At 37.7% G+C, this 26,866-nt stretch overlaps 1 protein-coding gene across 1 annotated transcript; it reads left to right on the top strand.

Moving 5' to 3' along the window:
• The first annotated feature begins 99 nt into the window (after positions 1-99).
• On the top strand, positions 100-16,393 carry TMEM170B (transmembrane protein 170B). The gene is made up of 3 exons (XM_068397076.1): positions 100-196; positions 11,235-11,405; positions 16,263-16,393. Exons 1-3 carry the CDS (start codon positions 100-102, stop codon positions 16,391-16,393), a joined length of 399 nt encoding a protein of 132 aa, XP_068253177.1.
• The last annotated feature ends 10,473 nt before the right edge of the window (positions 16,394-26,866 follow it).

Below are 26,866 nucleotides of genomic sequence, written 5' to 3'. Positions count from 1 at the left end.
GCGGTCCGGCGGCGAGAGGCGTCCGGCCTCACAGTCGCCAGGCCGCCGCTGCCGCCCGTGACCCCCGGCTGAGGAGAGGCCGCGGGACCACCCACCGCGATGAAGGTGGAAGCGGGAGACAACTCCATGATCAACCTGTCGGTGCAGCAGGTGCTGAGCCTGTGGGCTCACGGCACCGTCCTTCGCAACCTCACCGGTAACCGGGCGGCGGCGGGGCGTGGGTGTGCGGGGAGGAGGGCGGGCTGGCTCTGGCACACGCGTGGGGGCGGCGGGGCGGAGGGAGGTTGCGTGGGGGTGTGCGTGTGCGCTCCGGTGTGGCGGTGGGCGAGGAGCGGTGGCGGGGCGGGACCGGGGGGAGGCCGCTCCGTGCGGGGCGAGGGAGCCCCGCGGTACACAATGGAGGGCGTGGGCGTGGGCGTGGGAGCGGGGTGTGGGGCCGGGGGTGGTCTCACTGTGCGCTGCACGGAGGGAGGGCTGGCGTTCGTGTGCCCGGAGCTGCGGGCACGCGTGTGCCTGTGCCTACGCGCTTGTCCTGTGAGGATGTATATAGTGTGTGCGTGTGCCGGGAGGGCCTGGGTGCGGGATGGTCTGGCCGGGGAAGTGAGGGGTGCCTGTGTGTTACGTGTTGGGAGGACTGGTGTGTGTGCCCGGCAGCTGGTAAAGGAGCTGAGGGTGTGAACGTGCTCCCTCACTTGTGCGTGCATGTGTATAAGAAAAGGCTAATGTTATAGGGTATGTGTATACGAGCGAATTGATGGGTACCCGTGCGTGAGTAAAGGGTTGTAGAAAGCGCGTGTGAATGTACAAATAAGTATGGAAGGCTGGAGTATGTTTGGGGGAGTGGTTTGGCTTTGTTTTGTTTTTGTGGATATATGCTCGTTGGCATTTGACAGAGAGCTATAAAAACTGAATAAAAACACAGAGAAATGAATGTGAGAATCAGGGACTTTCTCCCCACCCTGAGTATACCCCTGGACAATGAGAGCTGTGGGCGTTGATGAGGTGGCAGATGTTTCCTGGCAAATAGACATAAACTTAAGCATCAGGGGTTCTTAAAGACTGAGCTGCTCTGAAAAAATTTTGTGAACCGAAGTAGAGTCAGGTCTTCATCCTCTGTTAGGAGAGGGGACCTTTAGCTAGCTTTGGCAAGAACTGGCTTTTTTCTGCTCCATCTTGTGCTGAAAAAATGACTGTGGACTACTGTGAGACCCAAGGCATAGAGTCGAGAGGTGTATCTTCTGATTTCCTATTCTGTCCAGGTGTGAAGAAATGCGTAAGCTTCCAGCTCTGAATAAGCAGGGGTTTGGTGTCAATAGCAGAGATGTAACTGAGTAAATTCTTTCTACTTAGTATAGGGATATATTAGGTAGTGATAGAATAGTGGAAAATGTTGAGTAAATATTTATGAAAATATTCTAATATTTATGAAAGAGTATTATGCCATCTTTTTTCCTCACTCTATAGTTATGATTGATAGATTTTTTTTTTTTTTCCAAATCTATTCAAGGTAGAAGTAGTATGGTGAAAATAGAGGTGTAACTGAAGTTGAAGCTGTAGCAAACAGAAAGTGATCATCTTAGGCTTTATTATCTTTCTTTTAACTTCAGGATAGTTTTTAATGTAATAAAAAGGTTATACAGATTTTTTTTTTTTAATTGATCTATGAACTTTGTGTGTCTGATGATTAAATTTTCCAGGTATTAGTATGTCTAATACAACTAATTTTCCGAGTAGTTATTCTTGTATACTTAGTATAAAAATGCGTGTTGTACTCTTTAAAGGAAAAAGTTCACAAGGGATTTAACTTTTCTTTGTGCCAGACATCCTCTATAAAGATTTTCTTGTTAGATCATTATGCAACATAGGCGTTTCTATGAAATACAGTGCTGAGTGTTGAGTAAGAAAAACAATTTGTTTCTTGGTGCTTTTGCAATATAGTGAGGGGTTGCACAATGTATTTTTAACGTGGAATGGTTTTTCTGTTTAAAGAATATTAATACTAATTATTTATCCGTTGTAGTTCTGTTGGAGAATATGTCAGCATTGGCTGTAGTTGCATTACAGTTGCTGAACTGGTGCTTAAATGCAGGTTGTCCTTATGGCCATAACTTGTTGTGCTGAATGTTCTTATGGAATGGTGACAGTTAATAACTTTCACTGGATTTAAAGTCTTCTCTATTAGATACCCTGTTACTGATTATATTTTAGGAGATTGTTTTTAGTATAATAATTGATATTAACAAATAGCTGTTATTAAACTTACATAAATCCTTCCTAAAATAATTACCAAAGTAAAATTTGTTCAAAACCAGAAATTCTGTTTTTTCCATGCTAAGAAAACATGTGGGTGAATGAGTTTGTCTTGTTTGACTGCTTAATTCATTCCCTTTTGTGTCTCTATAAAGTATAAGGAGAAACAACTTCAGAGTACTGGGAAAAGAAATTCATAAATATAGAGTGTTCCATGAATGCTCCTTAAGACTGCTTTGGGTTTACTTTTGGACTTAAGTTGTGATCTGGACTTGGCTTTTAAGTTGCACAAGTAAAATTTATCTTCTTTAGATAATGTTGCTTATGTTTGCGCAATGTTGTAAACTTTTTTCAGCATTCTTCTTAAAAATATATTAGTTTTCCAAAACTTTCAAGGACCTGGAATGAACTCCAGCCTAGACCAGGAATGCTTCAAACCTTAATGGTTTAATTTTGGTGTTTTTTTCCCCCTTAACGAGAAGCTGAACCATTATTTTTGTACCATATGTCTGATGCAGGTTCAGCATAAAAAAAGAAATCCTGTCTTTCATGCATGGCCCAAAATACCTAGGAGACCACAGACAATTTCATTCCTGCCCCATACACATCACACCCTGCGGCAGCTAAAGCTGCAAGCACTGTTCTTCGTAGCTGAACCTAGGCACGCCAGCATGATATACTTTGCTTCATATCTTCCTGCCTTCACTTGGGAGGTGGAGGTAAGGCTCTATTAACCATGGGAGAGGTGGCTTTTACCTCACCCTGTCTTACCTCCTTCAGCAAATCCTGAGAACAGCCCCTTTATATGAACAGGTTGTGTTTTAGAGTTAGTGGTAGATCAGGGTTTACTAGAACAAGTCAGATAATAGCTGAATCTGAACTGAGTGCCCATTGAAATAAATTATTTGTGTAAAGGCTATTTCCACAATAAAGAACTTAGCGATATTTCTACTCTTCCTGTAACCAATGTAGATGTTTTGTTGATGTCTAGTTATTGCATGTTCCAAAGGTGTAGGCTTCTGCTCTGAGCGGGTTTTACGTTAGCCACGGAAAAAGTGGGAGGATAATGTTGTTTTCTCTGTGCCACTGTGTGCAGAGGAGTTTACAGGGGAAAAAAAAAAGCTTGTGTTGTACTGTATGACTTCTAAAGTCAGAGTCATCTTCCTCCTTCTCCCCATGTCCCAGTGTCCTAAGGCCACGAGCTCAAGGCTCCACCAACTGTTTTTATACACTTTGAAATGAAAGTCTATAATTATAAAGTGCTGGAGAGTAATAACTCCTGAATTTGTTGAAAGTGAACATTTATAAGACATTATGGGTGTCACATAGAAGATGCTCCTTGTCTGTTACATTTTTTTTTCCTAAGCTCCATTCTGTACTCATTTGTCCCCAATTGTCTGGATTATGTATTTGTCCCCTATCCTGTAACTTGAAAGGACTAGTCTGTAATTTACGATTTAAATGCTCTGCAGCAGGTGGTTGTCTTCCACTTAATGCAGGAAAAATATTAGCATCTCTAAACAGCAATTCGACTGTATGTTCTGTTAACTTTGAAAGTACCAGTTAGTACAATAATTAAGGAAAGGACCCAGTGATGAAGAAAATACTGTGACATATAAAGAGCTGAGTTACATTTGCAGGTATAGATATTGTCATTTCTTCACCTGAGTGCTTTGGGTTTATAAATCAGAAACATGACTTTATACAGTTTCTTAATTTGAATTTCAACATGTGCTACATTGTTGACTTAAATTTGTATCTTTGTATTCCCAGGACAGATACTTATTGCTTCACTTAACTCTGTAGCTGATAGTGGTAAGCTGGGTACATAGATTAGAATCTCATGAGAGACACTTTCTTTTGGAGTAATCAGTCTTGATTTATGAAACGTTATAGGCAATCATTATTCATCTGGCAAAACAAGCTAAGGACTAGAAGAAAAGAAAAATGCTGAAGATGAAGGACTAAGGAGATACTCCATGTTTCAGAAGCTGAGTGGCAGTAGGACAGCATGTTCATATATATATATATATATAGATATAGATAATATTTGAAAATGTTTGCATTTATATACTTTGTATGTTGACTTTGCATTTTTTATTTGCACAAGATGAAGCTGTTGATGGAGTGCAACTTCAAGTTTTGATAGGATGGAAGTGATATGAATGTTATTCTAAACTGTAGCATGCTTTAAAAACTCTTTCTAATGTTTAAGGTTGTGTATGTCTACACTGATACATGTATAATGTGTGGATATAGTACATAAGCATAATATATGTATGATATGTATCTGATACGTGTAAATACCTAAATTAACAAAAGTAAAACTGGAGTGACAGGGCATGAATTACAAGTTATTTGAGCCTTGCAGCTTTTCTGGTAGAAAAAAAAATCCCCACACAAGTCAAATCGGTGGAAAGGAACATAAACTGAAAAGAAAATTTAAGATAGTGGTTAAGTGCTAAGAATTTTAAATAAACCTGAAAACTTGATCTCGGTTGTCCTTATTACAAAAGCTGTGGCATCTATGCAATAGATTGAATGTCCCTGTGCTTGTAAGCTAGTACTGGGTCTTTCCTAGTTCCCTGTATTTCTTTGGGAACTGCGGAGTTTTGATACAAATAAGTTGTGTTTTGGACACTTAAAGTTATTTGGATACACTGAAAGCAAGCTCTGAAACTTCCTTAGGGTCAAGCAAAGGAAGCTGGGAAGGTTTTTAAAAGATTTATTCTATTCATGCTTCTTTAGGGTAGCTCTGTGAGGGCACGACTAAGTAAATGGAGGCTAGGTTAGTATTTGGAGCGCTCTGCCAGATAAAGCTAAATCATTATTACCATACCAGCAAAGTACTCCATGTGTGCAGCTCGTATCATCAAAAGAGCAAGCTAATTAATATAGCTACACAAAGACTGAAATTTTTTTGACAGTGTGCTTTTTTTTGTCAAGGTAGCAATGATGATCATGTAGGTAAGTTTATACCTCTTAAAGTATCAATCAGTATATAGGGCATGAATAGTTGTACCAGCATGTTCTTAAGACACTTCTATCTCCCTTCCTCCTCCTTATAGGTATTGTAAATCTTTCAACTACTCAGTTATTTTTGAACAAGCAGAGTCTTGGCCATTTGTGTGCAGAGGTCTATATTATCTTTCTCTGTTTTCTAGTGGCATGTCTCAGTGTTATTCCCAACACATTCTTTGCTTCCTTCAGTGTTATGCTAGCACACTTTTTTTCTGAGAGTCACCTCTCATCATGATTCTGGAGTTAGATGGTACTGAATTTTACAGAACCTTGAACTCTTCCACTCTGAAATACCTGTCCATAAAGTTGTCTGCCCTCAACCTGTCAGAATAAGAATGACTATATTGTCCTCTAGGTTTCTGGAGCTTGAAGGCTCCTCTAGTTTGCTTAAAAGATTGGCTGTCCTCTGTGCCGTGTCTGTCTATGTTAAACAGCTTACTCTGTTGTCTTCATCACTGGCCCAGTTAATGAGCAGAAGTAAATAAATGTGTATTGATCTACCAGGCATAAAAAGAATAAATAAAAGAGGATAAGAAGGGGTGACTCTTCCTGCCTTTCCTAGGGAAGGTGCTCAAAAGCAATTTGTCCTGTTTCAGCTTCTAGGACTGAGGTAATGTTTTAATGAAGTGAGGTGGTGGTTTAACAAAGTGGATGATACCTATTCAGGAAGATAAAGAAAATTCTTGGGTTCAGAAGAATTGCTAATAAATATGTAGTCTCTTACTAAATGTGTAGTCTGTAGCTAAGGGACAGGGAACGCTTATGTGAAATTGATACTATTCTCTGAATTACAAATCTTTCAGGTTGTTTAACAGCTACTTTACCGTGACAAAGATGACTGATAAAAGATTCACAAACTGTGATTGTAAATGGCTCTGATCTTGTATGTTGTGTAAGTTTTCTGGAAGATATGTTGCTGTGTTGTGTTGAGTCCCTCACTAGAAAAGCCAACTTTGCAAGAGAAAGGTATGATCTAAATCGATGATTAAAAAGCTTTGTGTGATCAAGTTCTCAGTTTCTTTAGTATCAGATGTTGAAATGCTACTGTCATATGATGATTAGGTAAGCTGTCATCCCAGAATATTAGAGTATTGTGATTATTCTTTTTTCTTTATTTCGTATCAGGATGCAACAATATAAATTATTGTCTATTCATTGCAAATAACAACCATTCAAAAAAAAAAAAGAAAAAACTCAATAATTAATCTGTAGGAAATTAGAGGTATCTTGGTACTAAGGGGAGATGCTAAATAGTTCCAAGCATAAGACAAAGTGGTGGAGTTGTACTTTTTCCTGTTCTGAGAGACTTTTCCTTCCCTTTTAAAATCCAGTTCTTGTTGCAGCAGGTGAGAATCTTTAACAAGAATGTGTGTGATGGGAGGGGAAGGACAAAAAAACCCCTTCTAGTCTCTCTGCTCATAGCTTGTCTAGTAACTTGGAAAAGAAAAGCTTTTCAGCTACTTTCATTTAACAAATTTAGGTATGTAAGTTGGTGGAGAGTGGATAACCTAGAGCATATGTACTTGATGGAGTTGTCCAAATAAAAACCAACTCCAAACAGAAGATGATCTATAAGTAATTTGCCTACTTATAGGATAAACAGTTAACTCCTCTGTTTGCTGTGTCCCTCACCCTGCTGCCTGCCTTCTGCAAAAAGGAATATCACAGGCCTATGTCCCTCACCCTTCTGTTCACACTTGTCACTTCTTCCTTCTGTCTCCTTCCCAAATAAACAAAGTTGTGGTCCTTCCTCCCTCTTATCTTCAGCTGGACATGAAGGTGTTCCCTCCTTCCACCCTGTTCCACTCCAACTCTTCTGAAGCGAACACCTACAAGTTTTAGCATCTACAATCAGTTTGGCAAAATTATAAGCTATTATGGATAATTTATAATAAGAAGGTACTGGCTTATTGCGGGTATGTGTAACACTACCTGTATTTCTTGCATCACTGACTTTACAATGTGATTGACTTGGAAACCTAAGCCTCTGTGAAGTGATGGTTTATAACTGGTTTCTTTAAACGCTACAGCTGCATTTGTGTGGAAGAAGGAATGTTTCTGCATGTTCTCTAATTTCCTTTTGATTGCATTCAATATGTGTGTTCCTTTTAAGGAGTAGGAGAAGAAAGTGTGTACCAAAGAACTCGAGTTTATATTACTTTATCTAACAGGACATTTGGGGCTGGTTCTATTCTCATATCTCCTGCCCTAAATACAAAGTGAGGGGTGGTGCTGATTTTTTCCTTGAGCCTAATTTGGAATGTAAACAAGACCTAAGATACATGCTTACTATGCAGCTATTCTGTTGTGTAAGGGTTTGTAAATATTTTTGGTTTCTTAATTTCAGGGGAGTAGTTAGCCTTCCTGCAATCTTTCCTTTCCTTCTAAAAATACAGTCATCCTAATAAGTCTTAGGAAGACTGGAAATCAATTGCCTTTTCTACCTGATGAGGGTTGACAATGACCACAAACACCGATTTCCTAAAAGGTGATGCAGTGCCTAGTAAACTCTGTGGAAATTACAGGGAATTATGGTGTCTAACAGAGTCAGATTCCAACAGACTTTCTTGGTCCAGTTTCAAGCTTTTCGTCTGCCATGGCATTTTAGCAGAGAATGACTGAAAGTGCAGCTTTCAGTGTCCTGGGACTATCCATCAGATACGTTTGCAGAGAGACAATATCAAGAGCTTTGCTTCTCTTCCCCATAGCATATCTATGTATGGGCCATTCACTTCAGAATAACTGGCTGCCATAATCACAGGTCACCTCTCGTCTGAAATCACTGAGTCTTCTGTTCTTGGGTTTCATGTTAAACAGGGACAAGTTTGTCTCATTCTGATGCAGTTTTATGAAATCTGTTGATATCTGCCTGAATTCAGTATCCACAACAGCACACCTTCCAGAAGTTTGTTTTTCAGACTGTGGAAGAACTGGTGGGATAATACTAATCAATACACCATTGGCATAGTTATGGAGTGTTTGGCAATCTTAGAAGCCTGCAGTTGTCCTGTAACCTCATGTAAGAATCAAGAATTTTCTTCAACTGCAGATCTGAAATATGTAATCTCAGAGTCTGTCACTGGGGTATCAGGTTATCTTTACTCTAGTAATAATGCAGGAGACCCTCACTTTTTCTTGGTAATTGATGTTTCATCTCTTGCATCCATCTTAGTCAAGAGAAATGAAAGTTTGGGTCAATAACATTATCAGCACTCTGTCCTGATGACCCAGGCCTCTCTTTTACTGAGTATTTTGCATATCATTATAATCTGAGTGGTATGTAAATTGTGTGACAGACTTAATTGCAGGAAAGGGTGCTGTGTCCAGAAAACAAGTAGCATCTTCACTACAGTATTTACTGGCAAACAAGGCAAAACGTCATCTTCTGTGTAAGAGCAAGTTATCTTTTGAAATGGTGCATTCAGCAGCACATTCACCTGCCAGCAGTTTAGGTTTGTGCTTCCCTGAATAATCTGGGAGATGGACTCAACCACGTTACTGTGGAGAACTAAAATGGCACATAATATCTTCTAGTATTGAAGGTCTTCAGAGATCAACATCTGCAAGCAAGGAAATGCTTGCTTTTGCCTACTAGATACATTCTTAATTCCCTTATTAGAGTTCTTTTCTCTAACTTATGTTCTTCATGGTTATTCATATAGTGAAGTGGAACATAGACCTTGCATTTTTTCACTGCTAGTGTTGCCAAAGCACTTGGGAGTTGAGGACCTGTTCAGTCTATTGCTGAACTACAGTCTGCTCAATCCATACCTCTAAAATTTATTAAGTATCTGCTAACAGTCTACTTGGTGCTCAAGGAAATGATCCCCCATGAGACAGGAGCTTAGTTGTTATCATTTTGATAGAATAGTGTTTTGAGCTGTTAGGAATCTGGTTTTGGGACATCTTTCAATGAAAGGGTCTTCCCTGGTAGCTCTTCTGATGTACAGTGGAAGAATTGAAGTGTTCCTTCCTGACAGGGTTTTCCTGCCCGAAGTTGTGTGTGATTTATATTTGCAGGAAAGTAAACTTTTTTTCCCCATCTCCAAAGGCTTATTTCCCTATGGTCACATGGTAGGTCTAGCAGGGCTGCCGGGTTCTATATTGATAGGTCCTTTGGCTAATCTCCTTGCTTATTTGCGTCCACTATGAAAAAACAATGGGAACACCCAAGCTGTGCTAGTAACGGACAAGGCCTGTTAGGACTGCAGGACAGGTTCCCCTTCCAAACTATCCATGACCATGGCAGATTAGATCAGCAATCAGTTGATCTTAATGTTAATGATGGGATTTGTCGGGTATTTGTAGGGGGACTACTTGGCACTCTTACCACTGTTCTGTCACAGTAGCTTCTGAGAATGACGAGACATTTAGTGGAACAGTACTGTAGTCATTATCTTTTTGCAGAGATTTTTGACACCCAACTTGGGGCCAGGGGTGAAGGAATGGAAGATCTGAGGAGAGCTGATTGGAGCCACCCCCAATATACGTGTGCATATATTCAAGCACTCAGAAAGAAAAGTTTCATCTTGAACTATAGCTGAAGTATTAATGGAATGTAGATTTACCACCCACCTTCCTTGCTGCTCTCCTAAGAAAGCCATTTGGTTACCATAACTTAGAGGAGTTGTAGGTCCTGTGACATAGTTTTGCCTTTTATGCCTGTGTGAAAGGGGAAGGGTTGAGTCTCCTGTCAAAGTACTGCTAAATGAAAAAGCTTAAACTCTGTATTTGTGCTATGGATATACATACAATATTGACACTGGACTCAAAGGACTGTGGTTATTGTCTAGCAACCATTCTTTCTCAGCATCCTTTCACAGTATGTTTTGTTTGAGCTGCTGAGTATTTATTAAGTTAGCTAATTGGACCATATTTCTGCTCAAATGACTGATGTGTGTCAAGCTGCAATACTACAGGCTCACCTCAGAAACAATAAGTATCCTGCCGTTGTAAGGAAGCTGTATTATTTTTTTGAGGGGGAACTGCAGCAAAAACTCTGAGTTAATGACAGTTTCATGGGATTATGTCAATCAGGAAAATGTGCCCCAATTTGCTGAATTCTGTGATGATGTATACGTACTGTAGTTGACTCTAAATTTTTTTTCCTTTTTTTTTTTTGCATTTCCCCACCCTTTTGAGTTATAGTAAATATTTTTAGAAAATTACCCCCAAGTGAGAAACGTTCTTTAATTCTTATGTAGCTTCATTGATGGTTCCTGCTCTTTTCTTTGAAGGTAATGATCATGTCTGCCATTCTTCAGACAAATGTTTGTACTCCATGCATTCTCATGATTTCTTGTCCTTGCTTAGTAATTTAAATAATAGTGACTACCTGTCTTTGAAGTTCTGTGCTAAGCAATTAAAAGCAAGGAGTTAGATGTGTTTAAATTTTATGTTAAAATTGTAGTGTTTTTATTTGTGCCTTTGAAGCTAATTTGATGGAACACTCTATGAAGCTCCTGGATAGATAAACTGAAGTCTTTAATCTTCTCGTTAAAAAAAACCAAACACCATCCCTCCCCCAAATCCACACACACCAAAAAAAAAACCCCACACAACCAAAACAATTCTTTACTTTTTTCTGGTTCAGTCTTTGTTTCAGAGAATATTTCATTCTGCAGGAGTAGTTGCAATACCTAGTAAGAAATTGCAATTAACGTTGTTTAAAGAAACCATTAAAATAATGATGGGTTTCTTGTAATAATACATCTGAATTAAGAATTGTGCCAGAATTCTTTTTATAATTTTTTTATCATAATAGAGTTATTCCTTTACGATAGACTACTAAAAGGGGGAAAGTGTCTTGAGCATATGCTGATGTTGTCACATTAGTTCCTTTTAAGATGGAAATCAGTATTGCTTTTATCTAACTGTTGATTGTATGCAATTTTTTAAAGTTTCTTACTTAAAAAGTTCTTGTCTCAGAAATATTAACCGTTTATTTGACTGCTTTCTTTCAGAGATGTGGTACTGGGTTTTCCTCTGGGCCCTCTTCTCCTCTCTCTTTGTCCATGGTGCTGTGGGAGTATTAATGTTTGTGATGCTGCAGAGGCATAGGCAGGGGAGGCTGATCTCTGTCATTGTGGTCAGCATTGGATTTCTGGGCTCTATAACTGGAGCAATGATAACCAGTAAGTCTGTCTTTTGTTTTGTTTTTTTTTCTTATTTTATATCTAACTTCTAAAAAGAAATTAAAAAATTTTCTTAGTGATTTGTTAATTGCTTATTAAGGATTTTGCCTTAGTTATATAGCTATCCAAATGATTATGACAGCTGAGTTGCTCTTCTATTGTGTAAAGATAAAATTACTATAAATTGTCAGAGGAGTGCAGAAATCATCCTGCGCTCTCATTTTGGAAACGTTGGGTACCAAGCTATTCAAAAGGTGTGTGCTCAGCAGGTAATATCTTTTGGGGATCAGGAAGAGCAGTCCTGCCCTACCATACTTGTTGCAGATTTTTTGTCAAAGGTTTCTGATCAAGATCACCTCTTAGTACCCTTAAAGCCATGAGTTTCTTTTGGAAATGAGGTCCTGATTCCACTGGTTGCAAGGCTGAATTCCTGCTCCTTTCCTTGGGCCTGCTGGAGGTTTTTAAATTGCACCAGGGCAGGATGTTGCTCTTTTAAAAGAAATAAAGGTGCAATGTAGGTAGTGATTTACAGCTAAGAAAATTTGTTTGTTTGGAGAAGTTAGTTGGCTCATGGATTTGAAAACTTTCCAGTCTTGGCTTGTCCATAATATTACTTTATTTGGGGTAGGGAGGAAGGCTGTTAGACTTCCCACCACCTCCCCCCCCCCCCCCCCCCCCCCCCCCCCCCACACCCCCCCCCCCCCCCCCCCCCCCCCCCAACCCAAAAAAAGAAAAATTAGGCTGTGCTGATCTAAGTAAAATGCTTTTTGGCAAGGGCATCTGTTCGAGTTTCTTATGGTGTTAGTCTAATGCCTACCACTCAAGATACGTTTGAGACATTTTATTTTTCTTGACATTGTATCCACAGGTAAGATGCTAACCATTTTTCTGTTGAAGCAGCATGCTGAAACATTCACAGAGCTATAGTAAAAACCTATACTCGTCATTAAACCATTGTGGAAAGCAGGAGTATTTTATGTAGTAAAGTGCAGAAGTGTTACACCTGACCAAATATGGCACACAAGTGATGTTGCCAAGAACGTTTTGAGGAAATGCTGCTTAGCTGTTTTCATCTAGAGGTATTGGTATCAGATACTGTTTTTCCATCTTTCCTAAGAAATTCCGTTATCTGTGTCAATACTGAAACATGTGCCATAAGATGAGCAAAACACTTTGTTCAGTCTTTGGCTTTATCATATCCGGCTGCATCTATCTAACTTATAAATAGACCTCGATAGCTTTCCCAAGCAAATAGGAGCATGGTGAGTTTTCTATTAGGGGGCTGGAGGGGGAAGAAATAGTGAATGTTATTTTTACAGGAAAGAAGCTTGCGCTTTGTTGTGTGAAACAACGCTGGTAAGGGGTTCTCAATGTTAAAATCAGTGGATTGAATGGGGCCTATGTTAACCTGAGCAGTAGTTTCTGCCCAAAGATCTTTGGTGTTGCTGACAAGATGGTCTAACTTTGAGGGTAGGGAACTGTAAATCTAGCAATCATCATATAGTCTGTAGGCAAGCCTTTCTGTCTTTCATTCCCATTTTATTATGTGCTGCTCAGATTATCAGAATAGTGGTATCACTCCAGCTTTGGACACATTCATGGATGATTTGTGACAGCTTATTTCTTATTGTTACTGAAAGTCCTTCTTGCCTGTTGGTTTTCAAAGTTAAGTATAAATGCAAATTTCATTAAAAATTTCGTTAAGACTTTCCTCAAAAGGTTGTTTTAATTGCTATGTATTTCTCAGCCTAGAAGTTCCATCATTTAACACAGTATAGTTCAGTATAACTCTACTTTTTTTTTGCTAAGGTGAGGTGGAAACAATTGAGTGCCTTACATTACCCGTTATGCTGATTTTTGTCTTATGATTAAAATGGCAGTGGCCCCGTTACAAGGTCAATCGTGCGTGAGTATTTCTGAAGAACTGAAGATAGGAAATGTGATGCTGGAATATCAGAGCAGACACTTTTACGCTATTCTGTGGTGGGGAAGGTTCAGGTTCAGTGTTTCTGAAATGAAAGTACTCTGTGTTTTTTATCTATGCATAAAAAGAGGAGCAACACAGTTGTATTTTTGGCATCCCATTTTGCAGGTCAAAACATTTAACAAGTAAGCAGTCCTGTTTGTGTGTAAATTTACCTGAGAATTTCTGCAAGCTTAGACTGTAGACTTGGTATGCTGTTCCCAAAGGTTTTGCACAGAGCATTGTACCTTGGTTAGCCAAATACTTTTACTTTCAGGTATTTTTGTTTCTGGACAGCATTGGGTTGTTTCATACTGAAAGAAATTCTGTGGGGAGCTTCTGAAGACAAATTATGGTGATAAAATATTAAAGAGAGGATTTTTAGTAGGTATTGTGCTGCAAACTGGGATGCAAGTTGAAATATTTAGTTGTTTGGATATGCCTGGTCCAGTGCTTAAGAAACTGAAATAGCAAACTGACTTCAATTTCCATTTTGTATTTCCAGTCCTATGAATCGTTTGTGTAGGTGAGTGAATGCAGTATAGATTATTAAATAATGCAAGTTTAATTTTGCTCAGGTAGATCTTCCAAATGTTCTGGCCTTCTGGGATCTTTTTACCAGCATATAGAAAAGCAGGAAACTCCTCAGTTTCTAGGATTTGAAAAATCATGGAACTTAACGGTTATAAAAAATGCTATAAAAAATTTAGTAAATGGCAGTGGATACTGTCCAAAAAAAAACCAAACCAAAAAAAGTAACAAAAAAAAACACCCAAAAAACCCAAACCAACCAAGAACAGATAAGTGTCAGGCAGTTTAAGGCAAGGATTTTAGTTGTATTTCATGTAGAAGGGTCTGTTCTTCCTCCTCTCCTCAAGTAGACTCCTTTTTGGTGACATGTTCTCATTTCTCTCATTGGCAGCCTATTGTGGTATACTTTGGCTCTGTACTAATTGTGCTGGGTTATGCATTACAGATTGTATTGCACACTGTTATTTGATGAGTATGAATACATAATTATCAAACTACCAAATCTTAATGATTTTATTATTGATGTTTTCCAGAATATGTCAGTGTTTTCTCAAGAAGCCAAAAATTAACTAATAGCATCAGATTCTGGTATCCCAATTTGGCTGACTTGAATTCATTTTGAGAGTTCAATCACCAGAATAATTTTAGTGTCAGTACTGGGCTCAGTCTAAAGGATCTCTTTTAGTTTTTGACAGCAGATAGTCAAGGAACAAATGGAAAAGCTTGTGCAAGGTAGTTAAGTAAAATACCATAAGGCTAGCCTTCTGGTGAGATATTTCTGACAAAATATACTTTACAGAATGTTTGGGTTTTTTTTTTTTTAAAGAACAACAATTTAAAAAGCCTCTAAAACTTACCTAACAGTCTGATTAATAGTGTTTGTAAATACTGTTACGGCCACAATTATTAGTGAATTCTACTCTTCCTAAATTTTTTTAAAAATGAGGTGTTACTACTTCAAGGTGTCGGATGATTCAGATACAGATCGTACTTCCAGAAAGTCTGTTGGGACTTAATGTATTTCCATGTCACTAATGGGTTTTTGATCACTTCAGCAGATTATTCGTGTTAGTGATTGTGCAAAACAAAGAAAATTCCAGATTTTTTAAGCTCTTGCCTATTATGTAAAAAAATTGTGGTGGCTTTTCAGTTTTCTTTGAGCCTAAAAATGCCTCTCTGATCTCTGAAAGCATTTAATTATGACTAGATAGCATATAGGTCTATAGTTAAATTTTGGGGTTTGGTCTTCAGGAAAAATTCATTCATTTTGGAAAAAAAGAACAATAAACTTAATGTTTATTCTTTAGGCAAGGAAAGCAAGCACTGTCTAGAAGATAGTTCAGAAAGTATTAAATAAAAGCTTCATTCTAGGTGAACTTTTGAGGTTTGGATTGAGTAAATTTTTTATCTATGAACACAGCTATATACAAGCCTGTATTTCTGTTTTGAATGAATATTTGAGTATCCTTAAAAGGCTCAGAAGTTGTTTAAGCAGAAAACGTTGTTCATTTTGACTGATTGATATAAAGACTTACCTTGTTCTCAGGCATTTGCTCTAAGACATCACAGCTATACATTTGCTCTGTGACTTGTTCTTCAAAAGGATGTGATGAATTCAGTATCTGAAAGGCGGTAGAAGGGAGTTAGTAGAACCTGGCTTTGTTTACAGTGCAGTATTTTGTTTCTGGTTTACCCAGAATGGTCTCAATTTTTAATGTGTTATAGCTCAAAATCTAATCATAGTGGTTAGAAATTTCCTCTCACACACATTCATGGATAACAATGCAGTACTTTGATCTTTTTCATGTTTTGCTTGGTTTGCTAAACAATTGTTAACAATTTAGTAGTTTAAGTCAAAACTAAACTGACACAATATGACCAGGTTATTCAACTGAAATATTGAATGAAGCTGATAGATGTGTAAGTGTTTACAGTTATTTTGTAGACACTAGCAGTTTTACTGTTGTTGTCTTCTCCCTGCCTGTACAAGCACTATTAAACCACACTTTGGACTCGGTCAATTTTTAGAGGATTTTTTTTTCTACTTTTCAAATTAGCAGAAGGCAAAAACGTTGAAAAAGATTTTTCTACAGGGAAACGCCAAGATTCAATTTTCTTACATCAAACTGATGTTGGAAAAGTTAATCTGGTTCTGTTGGGAAGATCATTCCTGAAGGACTTACATAACTAGAAAAATACAAGCAAGGCTAATAATTCTATAATAGCATGAAGTAATACAGTGTTTGTATGTACACAGTATATGTATAAATAGCTGATGCATAGACACAGTAAATAATTTGTCTTATATTTCAGCCTTGACTTTTTCTGTGATTTGATCGGGTTTTTTTTCTTGTGATTCTTAGGTGCTGCAGTAGCTGGAATTTACAGAGTAGCAGGAAAGAATATGGCTCCCTTAGAAGCCCTTGTCTTTGGTGTTGGACAGACAGTACTGACGTTAATTATCTCATTTTCAAGAATTCTTGCAACGCTTTGAGACTTATGTAGAAGGGAAAAACATCAACTAGTTTAAAGAAATCTTTAATCTGAAGAGAAGCTTCCTGAAAGTGGATTCATCAGCTTACAGACTTGACTTCTAGCTCAAGAGAAAGGAAGCTATGTGGAACGTGCACTACAAACCTAGAGATCCAGCCGAATGAACAGACTGTCCTCTAGTGTCTGAACTGTTATACTTTCGCACTGCGCCTTACGTGCCTCAGTCATAGGCAAGGTGCAATCCCTGTGTGCGAAGTTGAGATAAAGCACCTTGAACAGCTGCCAGTCAGGTTAATGCTTGGTGATGGGATCACCATTCTTAACAGTGTTGTAATAAAATAAAGGGACGCTCCTGAAAATTGCTGTACATGCCAAACTTGGAGTTTATTTCTCAGCTGTTGGCTGGGTAAGCTTTGAAATTGTAATGGCAGAAGAATGTTGTGAACATACACTCTACTTGAATTCAGGTAAAACAGCAAGATAACTGACTTCTGTATTAGCAGAATCTCTCTGCTATATCTCTGAATAAGAATATTCAGCATTCACAACAACTGTTAGGTCTGTTTCAAAGTGTAGATGAATTTTGATGGGGTTTAAGAACCACAGCTTTAGCAACCCTGATGTAATTAGCACGATGTGTAGAATGGCTCACAGCAGTTTTCTGAAGCTCAGCACATCATTTCTTCATGGTTTTAGCTTGTCAGAAATCAGTAGTTTAAGGAGACTATGAGGGTTACTAAGTACAATCTGTTGTATATGCACAAACAAATCTTAAATTGATGCTTTCCTTTAAATTATTTTGTCTTAAGCATACACTTGGTTACCAGCCCTTCTGAAAACCTCAGGAAGGCTACTTGTTGCAAATAAGCTCCTTATATTTGTTTAAGCACTGATAGAACTCTTAACCCTACATGTAGTCTTTAAAGAACACACAAACATAACTGACTTCGAGAGAATACACCTACGAGGGAACTGGAAAGGGATAAAAATATGATACACTGGTTTTCTACTGAACAAAAACGTTAAATTTAGTAAAATAGTTACTATACTCCAGAAGTTTGGAAGTGGGGCAGCACTAATGTATTTACTACCTTGATTCTGAACACTTTCTGTCTTTGGAAAGATTAAGATACCTGGAACTTTCAAATACTTAGCTTTCAGTAGAGTTTGTGCTTTTCTAGTTTAAAAGGGACAGTAGTGTTGTGCATGTGAAATGTCTTAAATGTGAATGTTTTGGAGTGAATAGAAACTTTAAGTTTAATTACTAATTATTTATGAAATGCGAAATTTAAAGGGCACAAAGTTCTGTGTGAGGAATAAGGAATCTTTTACATCTTTCCTCAACTGAATGCTTTTCAGTGGTCAGCTTTTAATGCTGACAGAAAGAATAAATTGCTCCAAGGTTTTGCTGTTAAGATGTCAGAAAGACTTTAAGGACTGTTGAAACCATTGGCACCTACTGCACAGCTAAAAGAATATGGTTAAAATATAACTTACGATCCAATCATGTTGCTTAGTGCTTCAAAATATTATAATGAATTAACTTGTCTTTATTTTACTTCACATATATTTTTTTTAAAGTGCTGAGGATGCTAGTGTTTGTTTTCTTTAAAAGTATTTAAGTCTTGTTAGGAAAATGTACAAAGTTACTGGCTTTGCAAGGAACAAGGTAAAATATAGGTTTATAAACCTTTTCAGTGTTATATTTTCTGCTTTGAATTACTTTAAAATCTGGCTGAATACATATATTCTAGTTATTTTGAATGTCTTCAAAAAAATCTATTTTTCATGGTTTGGGTTTTTTGTCTTGTGGCTTTTACTTTCTGCTGATACTTTTTGGCATAAGTCATTGCACTTTAGACAATGAAATTATTACATCTGTAAAAAAAATTTAAACTTATCCCCATTGTCTTAAATTATGAGAAAACTGGTTTCAGGTATTTAATTCAAATTGAATAATAAAATAATTGAAGATATTTCTCCTAATGTGCCTTGTTACGTATATTTTTAGGGGAGAGAATTTTAAAAAACACATTACTGTATCTTCATTCCTGTTCTATTGTTGCTATTTCTAATGTATTTGGTTATTTGATATAATATCTTACTCAACAGACATGAAAATATTTCTGTTTGACAACCTGGAAATGCTTGTCTGGGTCAAAACCAACCATTTCATGAAGCACTGTGTTCAGTAATTTAGCTTGTCTCATGACTTTACCTCACTGTGCAACTTCTTCCAAATTTCCTTGAGCATCTCAATTCTTATCTATTGTATGAGGCTATTATGCTGCCACTGACCAATGGCTTGCTGTCTTTCACTAAGTTAAACTATTACAGACTACTAACTTATGAAATGCATATCCAAGACTTCTGTTGAAGAACTTCATTCTTCATTTTAATTGCAGTGCCAATGAAATTGTTGCAATTGTAACTTTCCTCCTTTGACAAAGAGGCACCTTTGCAGTTGCTGTTACCTTCTTCCAAATAATTTTTATTGCATAGATCATTATAATCACTTTTAAAACATTGTTAGGTGCTTAGTTGTCTCTTCTTTATATGGCATTATTGCCTGGCAACAATGAATAGGCAGATAATACAATGCCTAAGTAGCTTAACAGAGACAAATAGAAAATTGTTTTTAACTAGCTCTTCTGAAGAATATGAGGACAAGTAATTTGTCTATGAAGTATTCTTTGATCATAGCATGAACTTACTGCATAATAACTCCAGCAGTGAAAGGAAGTGTGAGTAAGTGGCCTTATGTCTGTGAAACTTTGAAGTTTCATTCCACATCCTTACACAGCATTGTTAAACAAGAGGTGCTCTAGTCAGTGCAGTCTGTGTGTGTATATACATATACGAATGATGGTTTTGGGGTGTATTCTGTACCTTACACATACTAACAATTGAAATAACTTTTTCAAGAAAAAGAAAATTACTTCAGATAACCTTTTGTTTTTCCTCTTGTTATTAGGCTACAAAGATACCTTGTGTGTGAATGGCACTGTAGGTACTCTGGTTCCCTTTGGACAATACAATGCTGTGCAGATGTCCACGCAGGATCTTTTAGCACTGTCTTCAAATAACTCTGCCTGTCTCTGCATGGTATCACTAGGCACATTCTGCATTGTTAATGATTAATTTCTAGTAAAGAACAAATAACACATCAAGACAATTTAATCTTTGGAGGAGGGAGGAATACTGAATACAATATTTAGTGAAGAGGCTTCTACTGCTTTGTTAGAAGCTGCTGTTTAACCATTCCACACTTCCAATTTATCAGTATGATCATAGAATCATAGAATAGCAGGTTGGAAGGGACCTCAAGGATCACCTGGTCCAACCTTTCTAGGCAAAAGCACGGTCTAGACAAGATGGCCCAGTGCTCTGTCCAGCAGAATCTGAAGTGTCCAGTGTTGAGGAATCCACCACTTCCCTGGGGATGTTATTCCAATGGCTGATTGTTCTCATTGTGAAAAATTTTCCTCTTGTGTCCAATCAGAATCTACCAGGAGTAACTTGTACCCATTACCCCTCATATTTTCCATGTGACTCCCTTTGTAAAAAGGGAGTCTTCATCTTCTGTGTAGCCACCCTTTAAATACTGGAACATGGTGATAAGGTCTCCCCTAAGCCTTCTTTTCTCAAGGCTGAATGAATGCAATTCTCTCAGGCTTTCCTCGTATGGCAGGCTTCCCAGTCCTTTGATCATCTTTGTGGCCCTTCTCTGGACCGTCTCCAGCCTGTCCACGTCTTTTTTGCATAGTAGGGACCAAAACTGAACACAGTATTCTAGGTGTGGCCTGACAAGCGCTGAGTTGAGTGGGATAATGACTTCTTTATCTCTGGTAATGCCCTTGTTGATGCAACCCAGCATCTTGTTGGCTTTATTTGCTGCAACAGCACACTGTTTACTCATATTGAGCTTGTTATCCACTAGAACCCCCATGTCCCTTTCCACAGAGCAGCTCCCCAGCTGGGTAGATCCCAGCCTGTGCTTCACTCCTGGATTATGTTTTCCCAGGTGCAAGACCTTACACTTGTCCTTGTTGAACTTCGTAAGGTTCTTGTTATCCCCCTCTTCCACCCTATCCTTCAGGGTGGCTCTCCCTTCTCAAGTGTCTACTTCCCCACTCATTTTGGTATCATCAGCAAATGTCGTCAGGGTACACTTGATCCCATCATCCAGATCACTTGTGAAGATATTAAACAGCATTGAGCCCAATATTGATCCCTAGGGAAACCCACTCATGACAGGTTGCCAGTTTGAAAAGGAGCTATTTACCACCACACTCTAGGTCTGACCTGTCAGCCAGTTACACACCCACCGCACAGACCACTTGTCTAGACCATAGCACATCAGTTTCTCTGGGAGGAGCCTGTGGGAAACTGTATTAAAAGCCTTGGAAAAATCCAGGTACGCAATGTCCACTGCTTGCCCCACATCAACCGAGTGGGTTACTTTGTCGTAGAAGGCAATCAGGTTTGTCAAGCACGATTTACCCTTGGTGAATCCATGCTGGCTTTTTCCAATCATGTGCTGCTTTTGACTTGTGATAGCCCCCAGGAGGATTCGTTCCATAACTTCCTCAGGGACTGAAGTAAGGCTGATGGGCCTATAATTTCCTGGATCATCCTTTAAGCCCTCCTTATAGATGGGGATGATGTTAGCCTTCTTCCAGGATGTCCCCTGATCTCCACGACTTCTCAAAGATTATGGAGAGTGGCCTCACAACAATGTCAGCCAGCTTCTTTTAACACCCTTGGATGGATAATGTCAGGGCCCATCGATTTGTAGGTGTCAGGGTCCTGTAATAGTTGACATATCAACTCTTCCTTCATTGGCGGTGGGTCTGTTTGCATCAACCTACATATTTGTTCCCAAAGTCTGGGGCCCAACAGTGCTGGTAAAGACAGAGATGAAGAAAGTGTTGAGAACCTCTGCCTTTTCAGCATCGTTGATGACTAATTCACCTCTCCTGTTTAACAGTGGACCAATATTTTCCTTCTGTTTCTCCTTGTTGTTTATGTACCTGAAGAATTCCTTTCTTCTAGTTTTTGACATCTCTGGCCAATTTCAATTTGAGCTGAGCTTTTGCTTTTCTAACTGCATCTCTGCACACCCTGGAAATACCCTTGTAGTTCTCAACAGGTATTCATCCATTTTTCCATCTCTGGTACGTTTCTCTTTTGATTTTGAGCATACTCAGAAGCTCGCAGTTAAGCCAAGGGGTCTCTTGCTCCGCCTACTTACCTTGCCTTTAAAGAGAATGAACTGTTTTTGTGCTTCTAGGAGAGCATTCTTGAAAAACTCCCAGCACTTGCTAGCTCCTTTATCCTCCATGGAAGCATCCTACTGAATCCCTCCCAATTGAACTCTGAGTGAGGTGAAGTTAGCTCTTCTAAAATCTAAAACCTTGTATCTTAGTACTAACCTTCAGCGTGCTCAGCAGGATCCCAAACTCCACAACATTGTGATCACTGCAGCCAAGGCTATCGCTAACCGAGATATTACAAAGCAAGTTTTCTTGGTTTGTGAGCAGCAAGTCCAGCAGTGCCTCATTCCTGGTTGGCACATCTAACATTTGTATGAAGAAGCAGTTCTCTACGCATTCCAGGAACTTGATGGATGGCATGTGGGCTGCTGTATTGTTCTTCCAACAAATGTCAGGGTAGTTGAAGTCACCCATAATGAACCAGGTTCTTTCAACCCAAAGCTTGCTTAAGTGACCCAAATATTTCTTTGCTGGCCTTATTGTCTTGGTTTGGAGGTCAGTAGCAGATGCCTACTGTAAGATCCCCCTCGGAGACGATCCAGAGGCATTCAATAGGGCTTCCACAATCGCCATAATTGACTTCTGTACGTTCAAGGTTCTCCTTAACATAGAGCACAACTTCTCCTCCTCTTCTTCCCTGTCTGTCTTTATGAAACAGCCTATAGCTATCCATCATGATCCTCCAGTTGTGTGAGTTGTCCCGCCATATTTCAGGTATTCCTATGATATCGTAACTTTCTGACTGGGTGCAGAGCTCCAGTTCCTCTTGTTTGTTCCCCAGACTGTGTGCATTGGTATACATACACTTGAGGTGGTTGCTCTTCTGGTTCTTATCTTAGGAGGCAGCTATGAAATATTTGTCACTGCTATGGTTGGCCTGTCTTATTCCTCAGATTAAAAAAATTTATTTTGACTCAAAAACCCCAGCTATATTGCAGGAAAAAAATCTTCCAAATAATTATTGTCTTTCATTTTGTGGGTAATTCTGAGTTTATGAAACTAATCTGTGTACCATGACTAGCGATACAATTTGAAGTTTGCTGTTGACAGTTTTTTAAAGAAACCAATAATTTAACCAGTCCTGAACATTCAACATGGACCAAAGAGAGTAGTCCTGATTTTGTGTAAAGTAGCTTTCTATTTTTAAAGTACACTGGTTTTATTACTCTAAAGGAAATAGTATTCTCTCTTCTACATATTGCACATGGATATTTATTTTGCTTACAATTTCTATTTGAATTCTTTTGGGGGGGAGGCATATATAATGCCATTTGAGCAGAAGCTGTAACGGAGTCTAAACTCTAATATAAGAACTGATTTAATTGTTATTTTCTGTTTTAATTTATGTATTTTATTCACTAAGTGTGTTCTAATAATGCCTTTCCTCCATTAAATCTGAGTATTATAACATGAGCATATTAAGGTGCATGGTTTTGTACATAGCCATTCAACACCACATGTGTATAATTCCACATGAGCAATTAATTTTCTTCTTCAGACACAACAGCATTTCTAGGTGTAATGAAGTATGGATGAATCAGTTAGGGCCAAAAAAAAAGGATGTGACTCTAATAAGGCTTAGAAAAACAATTGTGAACATGAGAATTTTTTCAGTTACTCTTCTGTTTCTAGGAATATGCTTTTTCATCATGTGTGTATTTCAGTTAAGGGGAAAAATGTGCAGATTGGTTGTTAGGATGACAACTGCAACCTAATGTAATTCCAAGCAATTTGAGATAAAATGAAATTCTGGATTTTGATAATAAATTATAATGGAGTGCTGCATATATATATAAATTCTAGAACATAACTTTATTTCAGTGTTACCAGAATTTAACACACATCTGCATCAGCATATTGACAGAATACCTTTTGAATTATTTCTTTTTTTTAACCGCTAGACTGGGAGCAGCCCAAGGTGAAAAGACTTAAATCCTCAGCTGTTGCTTCAACAGCAGTTAAGTGTTCTTTGTGTACAGGTGAACTTAACACAGCTGTAAATTTGTATTGGGTTAAAAGTCAAGTATTTGGTCACACCTTGGTCACCACCACTGCAACCTTTAAGGTCAGTAGGAAAAGTATTCTGTACTCTGTTACAGCAGTGGAATCTTCAGCTGGGATGCATTACTTCGTGTACTTAACTGCATATCCTTTGGTGAAAATGAAGTTGTCGTAGAAGGTAGACTTTAACCTGGGTACACACCTTTTGATACCTTGTAAGTGAGAAAGATGGTGTCCTGACAGCATGTTGTTTCCCACACTTGTGCCTAGAGTTATACTTCAAATCAGTTTGTACATTAAGTTTAAATGCAGTCACAAAGATATCTCAAAGTCCACAAAGATATGTTACTGCTTAGGGTGTTCTCCCAGTATAGCAGGTGTAAAAACAATTATACTCTAAAGTAATGATCTAAAGAAGTATTTTCTTTCAGGAACACATATTTTTTTCACTTCTAATTGTTCATCTTGTAGTTACTGAACTGCATGAATGCTAGTAAGGTTTGTCAGTTGTTAAAGGGAATGGATAGTATGTCCTTTAGTGCTGCTTCTGTGAATTGAAACAAAAACACCTCTAAAGCAAAGTAAATACTGAAGAGATATTTTCAATAAAATAAATAATACTTGATCGATATAAATGGCATTCCTTTTGATGTGAGATCTAAGTTTAATTCAGGTATTTAATATCACCATTGTAAAATCTAGACTATCCATCAATATAAGGTATATTAATGAGGCCATCGGAGCTAAAAACCTAAAACCTTTTACATTACTTAGCTGGAGGCTTTTACTTGTTTGAAATGTGCGTAACTTTTATACAGATAATAAAAGGCCCTTAATATTTTGAAGGCCCTTAATATTTTGAAGGCCCTTAATATTTTGAAGGCCCTTAATATTTTGAAGGCCCTTAATATTTTTGGGTTTTACAGGATAATCAGGTATTTATGTAACTAAATTTTTGACTGTGGCAGTATGTAGAATAGCACATAATTCTTCAGAAATGCTTAAAGAAATCACTATAGATAGATACCTATTTTACAGTTAGAAAAAGGCTACAGTATTTGACATCTGTTATAGGCTGAACAAATAGAGAGGAAAAAAGAAATCTGAAAATCTTTATAAAATGAAAAAGGCCAAAGGTATCCATTAGTCCACTGACAAAATTGTGCCCCTCCAATGCTGGTTTTCATCAAGCATGACTTAAACAATAGATCATACACAATACAGCATAATCTCTCTCCATAAAGTGTCTTGTGGATAGAATGATTTCTGCAAATTTGTATTAGAAATAAATGTTCATATTTTGACTTTATGAAGTTACCAAAGCTAAAGGATTGTGACCTAGGCATTGTTATGAAGCTTAAAGATAGCAAGAACAGTGATGGAGAAGAGTGATTTAATGTATAGCTGATTTATGGTTTGTACAGGACTATGTTAAACTGTGAAAAAGGTATTTGTTTTGAGTTGTGGATGTGCTGCATGCTCATGTAACTGTTTAGCTCCAATTAAAAAAAGATGTTATTTAAGCTGTAAATACTGTATACTATTATCTTTCATTTTTTTAAGCAACTTTTTTATTTCCCTGTTTGTGTACAGTTCTCTATGTACATACTAAAAAACCCCACAACATTTTGAGGAACTTTTGTAGTTTTTTGCATTTTAATTGCAGTAATGATCTAAATATGTCCATTCGGCTGTTTGTTTAGTTCTAAGTTTTCCTTATATGCTTTCAGGTTCTTTGAAAAGCAGCAATAACAGTTGGACTATTATTTAAAGTAACAATTATTAAAGTAATTTTTTCTGCACAATTTCTGCTTCCATGCTTTAGAATGGAGGCACAGTGAAACATTTGTCCAATTGTAAAATTTCAAGAACCTTTAATTAGTTTTTTCTTTTTTTTGTGATAAGAAATATTTCATAGTAGATATACAGAATTTACAAGTTGAACACAATTTCTCACGCTCATTTATTTGATTAAAAGTTTCTTTTAAAACATGTTCATTAACTTTCCATAGCTTGTTGCATGTTCTTGTAAGTAATCATAAAGCTATGCGTTGACCTCTATAAAATACTCTGATAACAAAAGTTTTACATTTTGTGAACCTGATTGAAATGTACAAATGTATACATAAAATAAAGCTAAAATTAATAATTAAGTGGTGCACTGAATTCTAGACTGTAGTAGTGTGTTCCTGCAAGCATTTTACTTCTGCTTTATAGAAAAAAAAACCTCAGTGGGACCTGTGTTGGCACAAGACTGAAGTATGTTGTGGGTGAGACTTTATTTTCTCCATTTTTTTCACGCATTATTTTAATACTTGTTGCCTCTGTTTCTGATAGTTAAATTCTAGCATGTGGGGAAAAAAAAAACGGAACATATATAAATGGCTAGTTACAACAGAAACTGAGGCAGCTGCTTTTGTGGTTGTAATAATCATTTGTTTATGCATCTGAATATGCATAGTTTAGAAAACAAATTGGTTGCAGAAATGAACACCAGATTGACTTAGTTCATCAGGTTAAGCCAGATCACAGTGGAATGCTGTTTGGGGAAAAATACAGTCAGTCAACATGATGTAAATGTTTTTACGTTCTTTTTGTTGTTGTTACCTGCTGAGGTATGTCGATGCTATTTTATTCCTGCTTTTGTCACATGCGCTTTATTTTTAAGGAAGTCTAATTCACCACGAGTGTATTAGTAGTTACCTCTTAGAGATGCCATTTTGACAAAGTATAACGTAAGCTTTGTATTGCTTATTTTAAATAAAAGATACAGTTTTATTTGCTTTATATTTTATTAAATCAGTCTGAGAATGTTCACCAGTAAATCTCTCTCTCTTCCATGCAGACTGAAAGTACTGCTTTTAGAGATGGCATCACAATAAATAGCTAACTTCTCATGAAGAGCTTACGGGGCTTTAGAGAGTGTAAAACCAGGTTACTATGTCTCAATGTAGTGGTGTTTTTTTTTTTTTTGTTGTGTGTGTTTGGTGTTTTTTGTTGGTTGGTTGGTTGGTTTTTAATTTTTAAGTTAAAGTTGCTTTGAAGATGAGCTTTTATTGAAAGTGGTGGAGGTACAAGAAGGGAAATTGATCTGGAGGAAAAGATTCAAAATACCTGAATCTTGTGATTATAAATTCTGGAGGAACTTGTGTAAGGTATGATGCAATACTGTACAAAAGTATAAGCTTTCAGAGTAA

This window comes from Nyctibius grandis, chromosome 3 (assembly GCF_013368605.1).
Source record: "Nyctibius grandis isolate bNycGra1 chromosome 3, bNycGra1.pri, whole genome shotgun sequence".
Lineage (NCBI taxonomy): Eukaryota > Metazoa > Chordata > Aves > Nyctibiiformes > Nyctibiidae > Nyctibius > Nyctibius grandis.
This window is presented reverse-complemented; position numbering and strand designations above follow the sequence as displayed.

What these genes read in the sequence shown, in the direction of transcription:
- TMEM170B (XM_068397076.1), top strand. Translation starts at nt 100, where the DNA reads ATGAAGGTGGAAGCGGGAGACAACTCCATGATCAACCTGTCGGTGCAG. An exon ending in CGTCCTTCGCAACCTCACCG is followed by an intron (nt 197 to 11,234) that starts GTAACCGGGCGG and finishes GCTTTCTTTCAG; the next exon opens with AGATGTGGTACTGGGTTTTC. An exon ending in AACTGGAGCAATGATAACCA is followed by an intron (nt 11,406 to 16,262) that starts GTAAGTCTGTCT and finishes TGTGATTCTTAG; the next exon opens with GTGCTGCAGTAGCTGGAATT.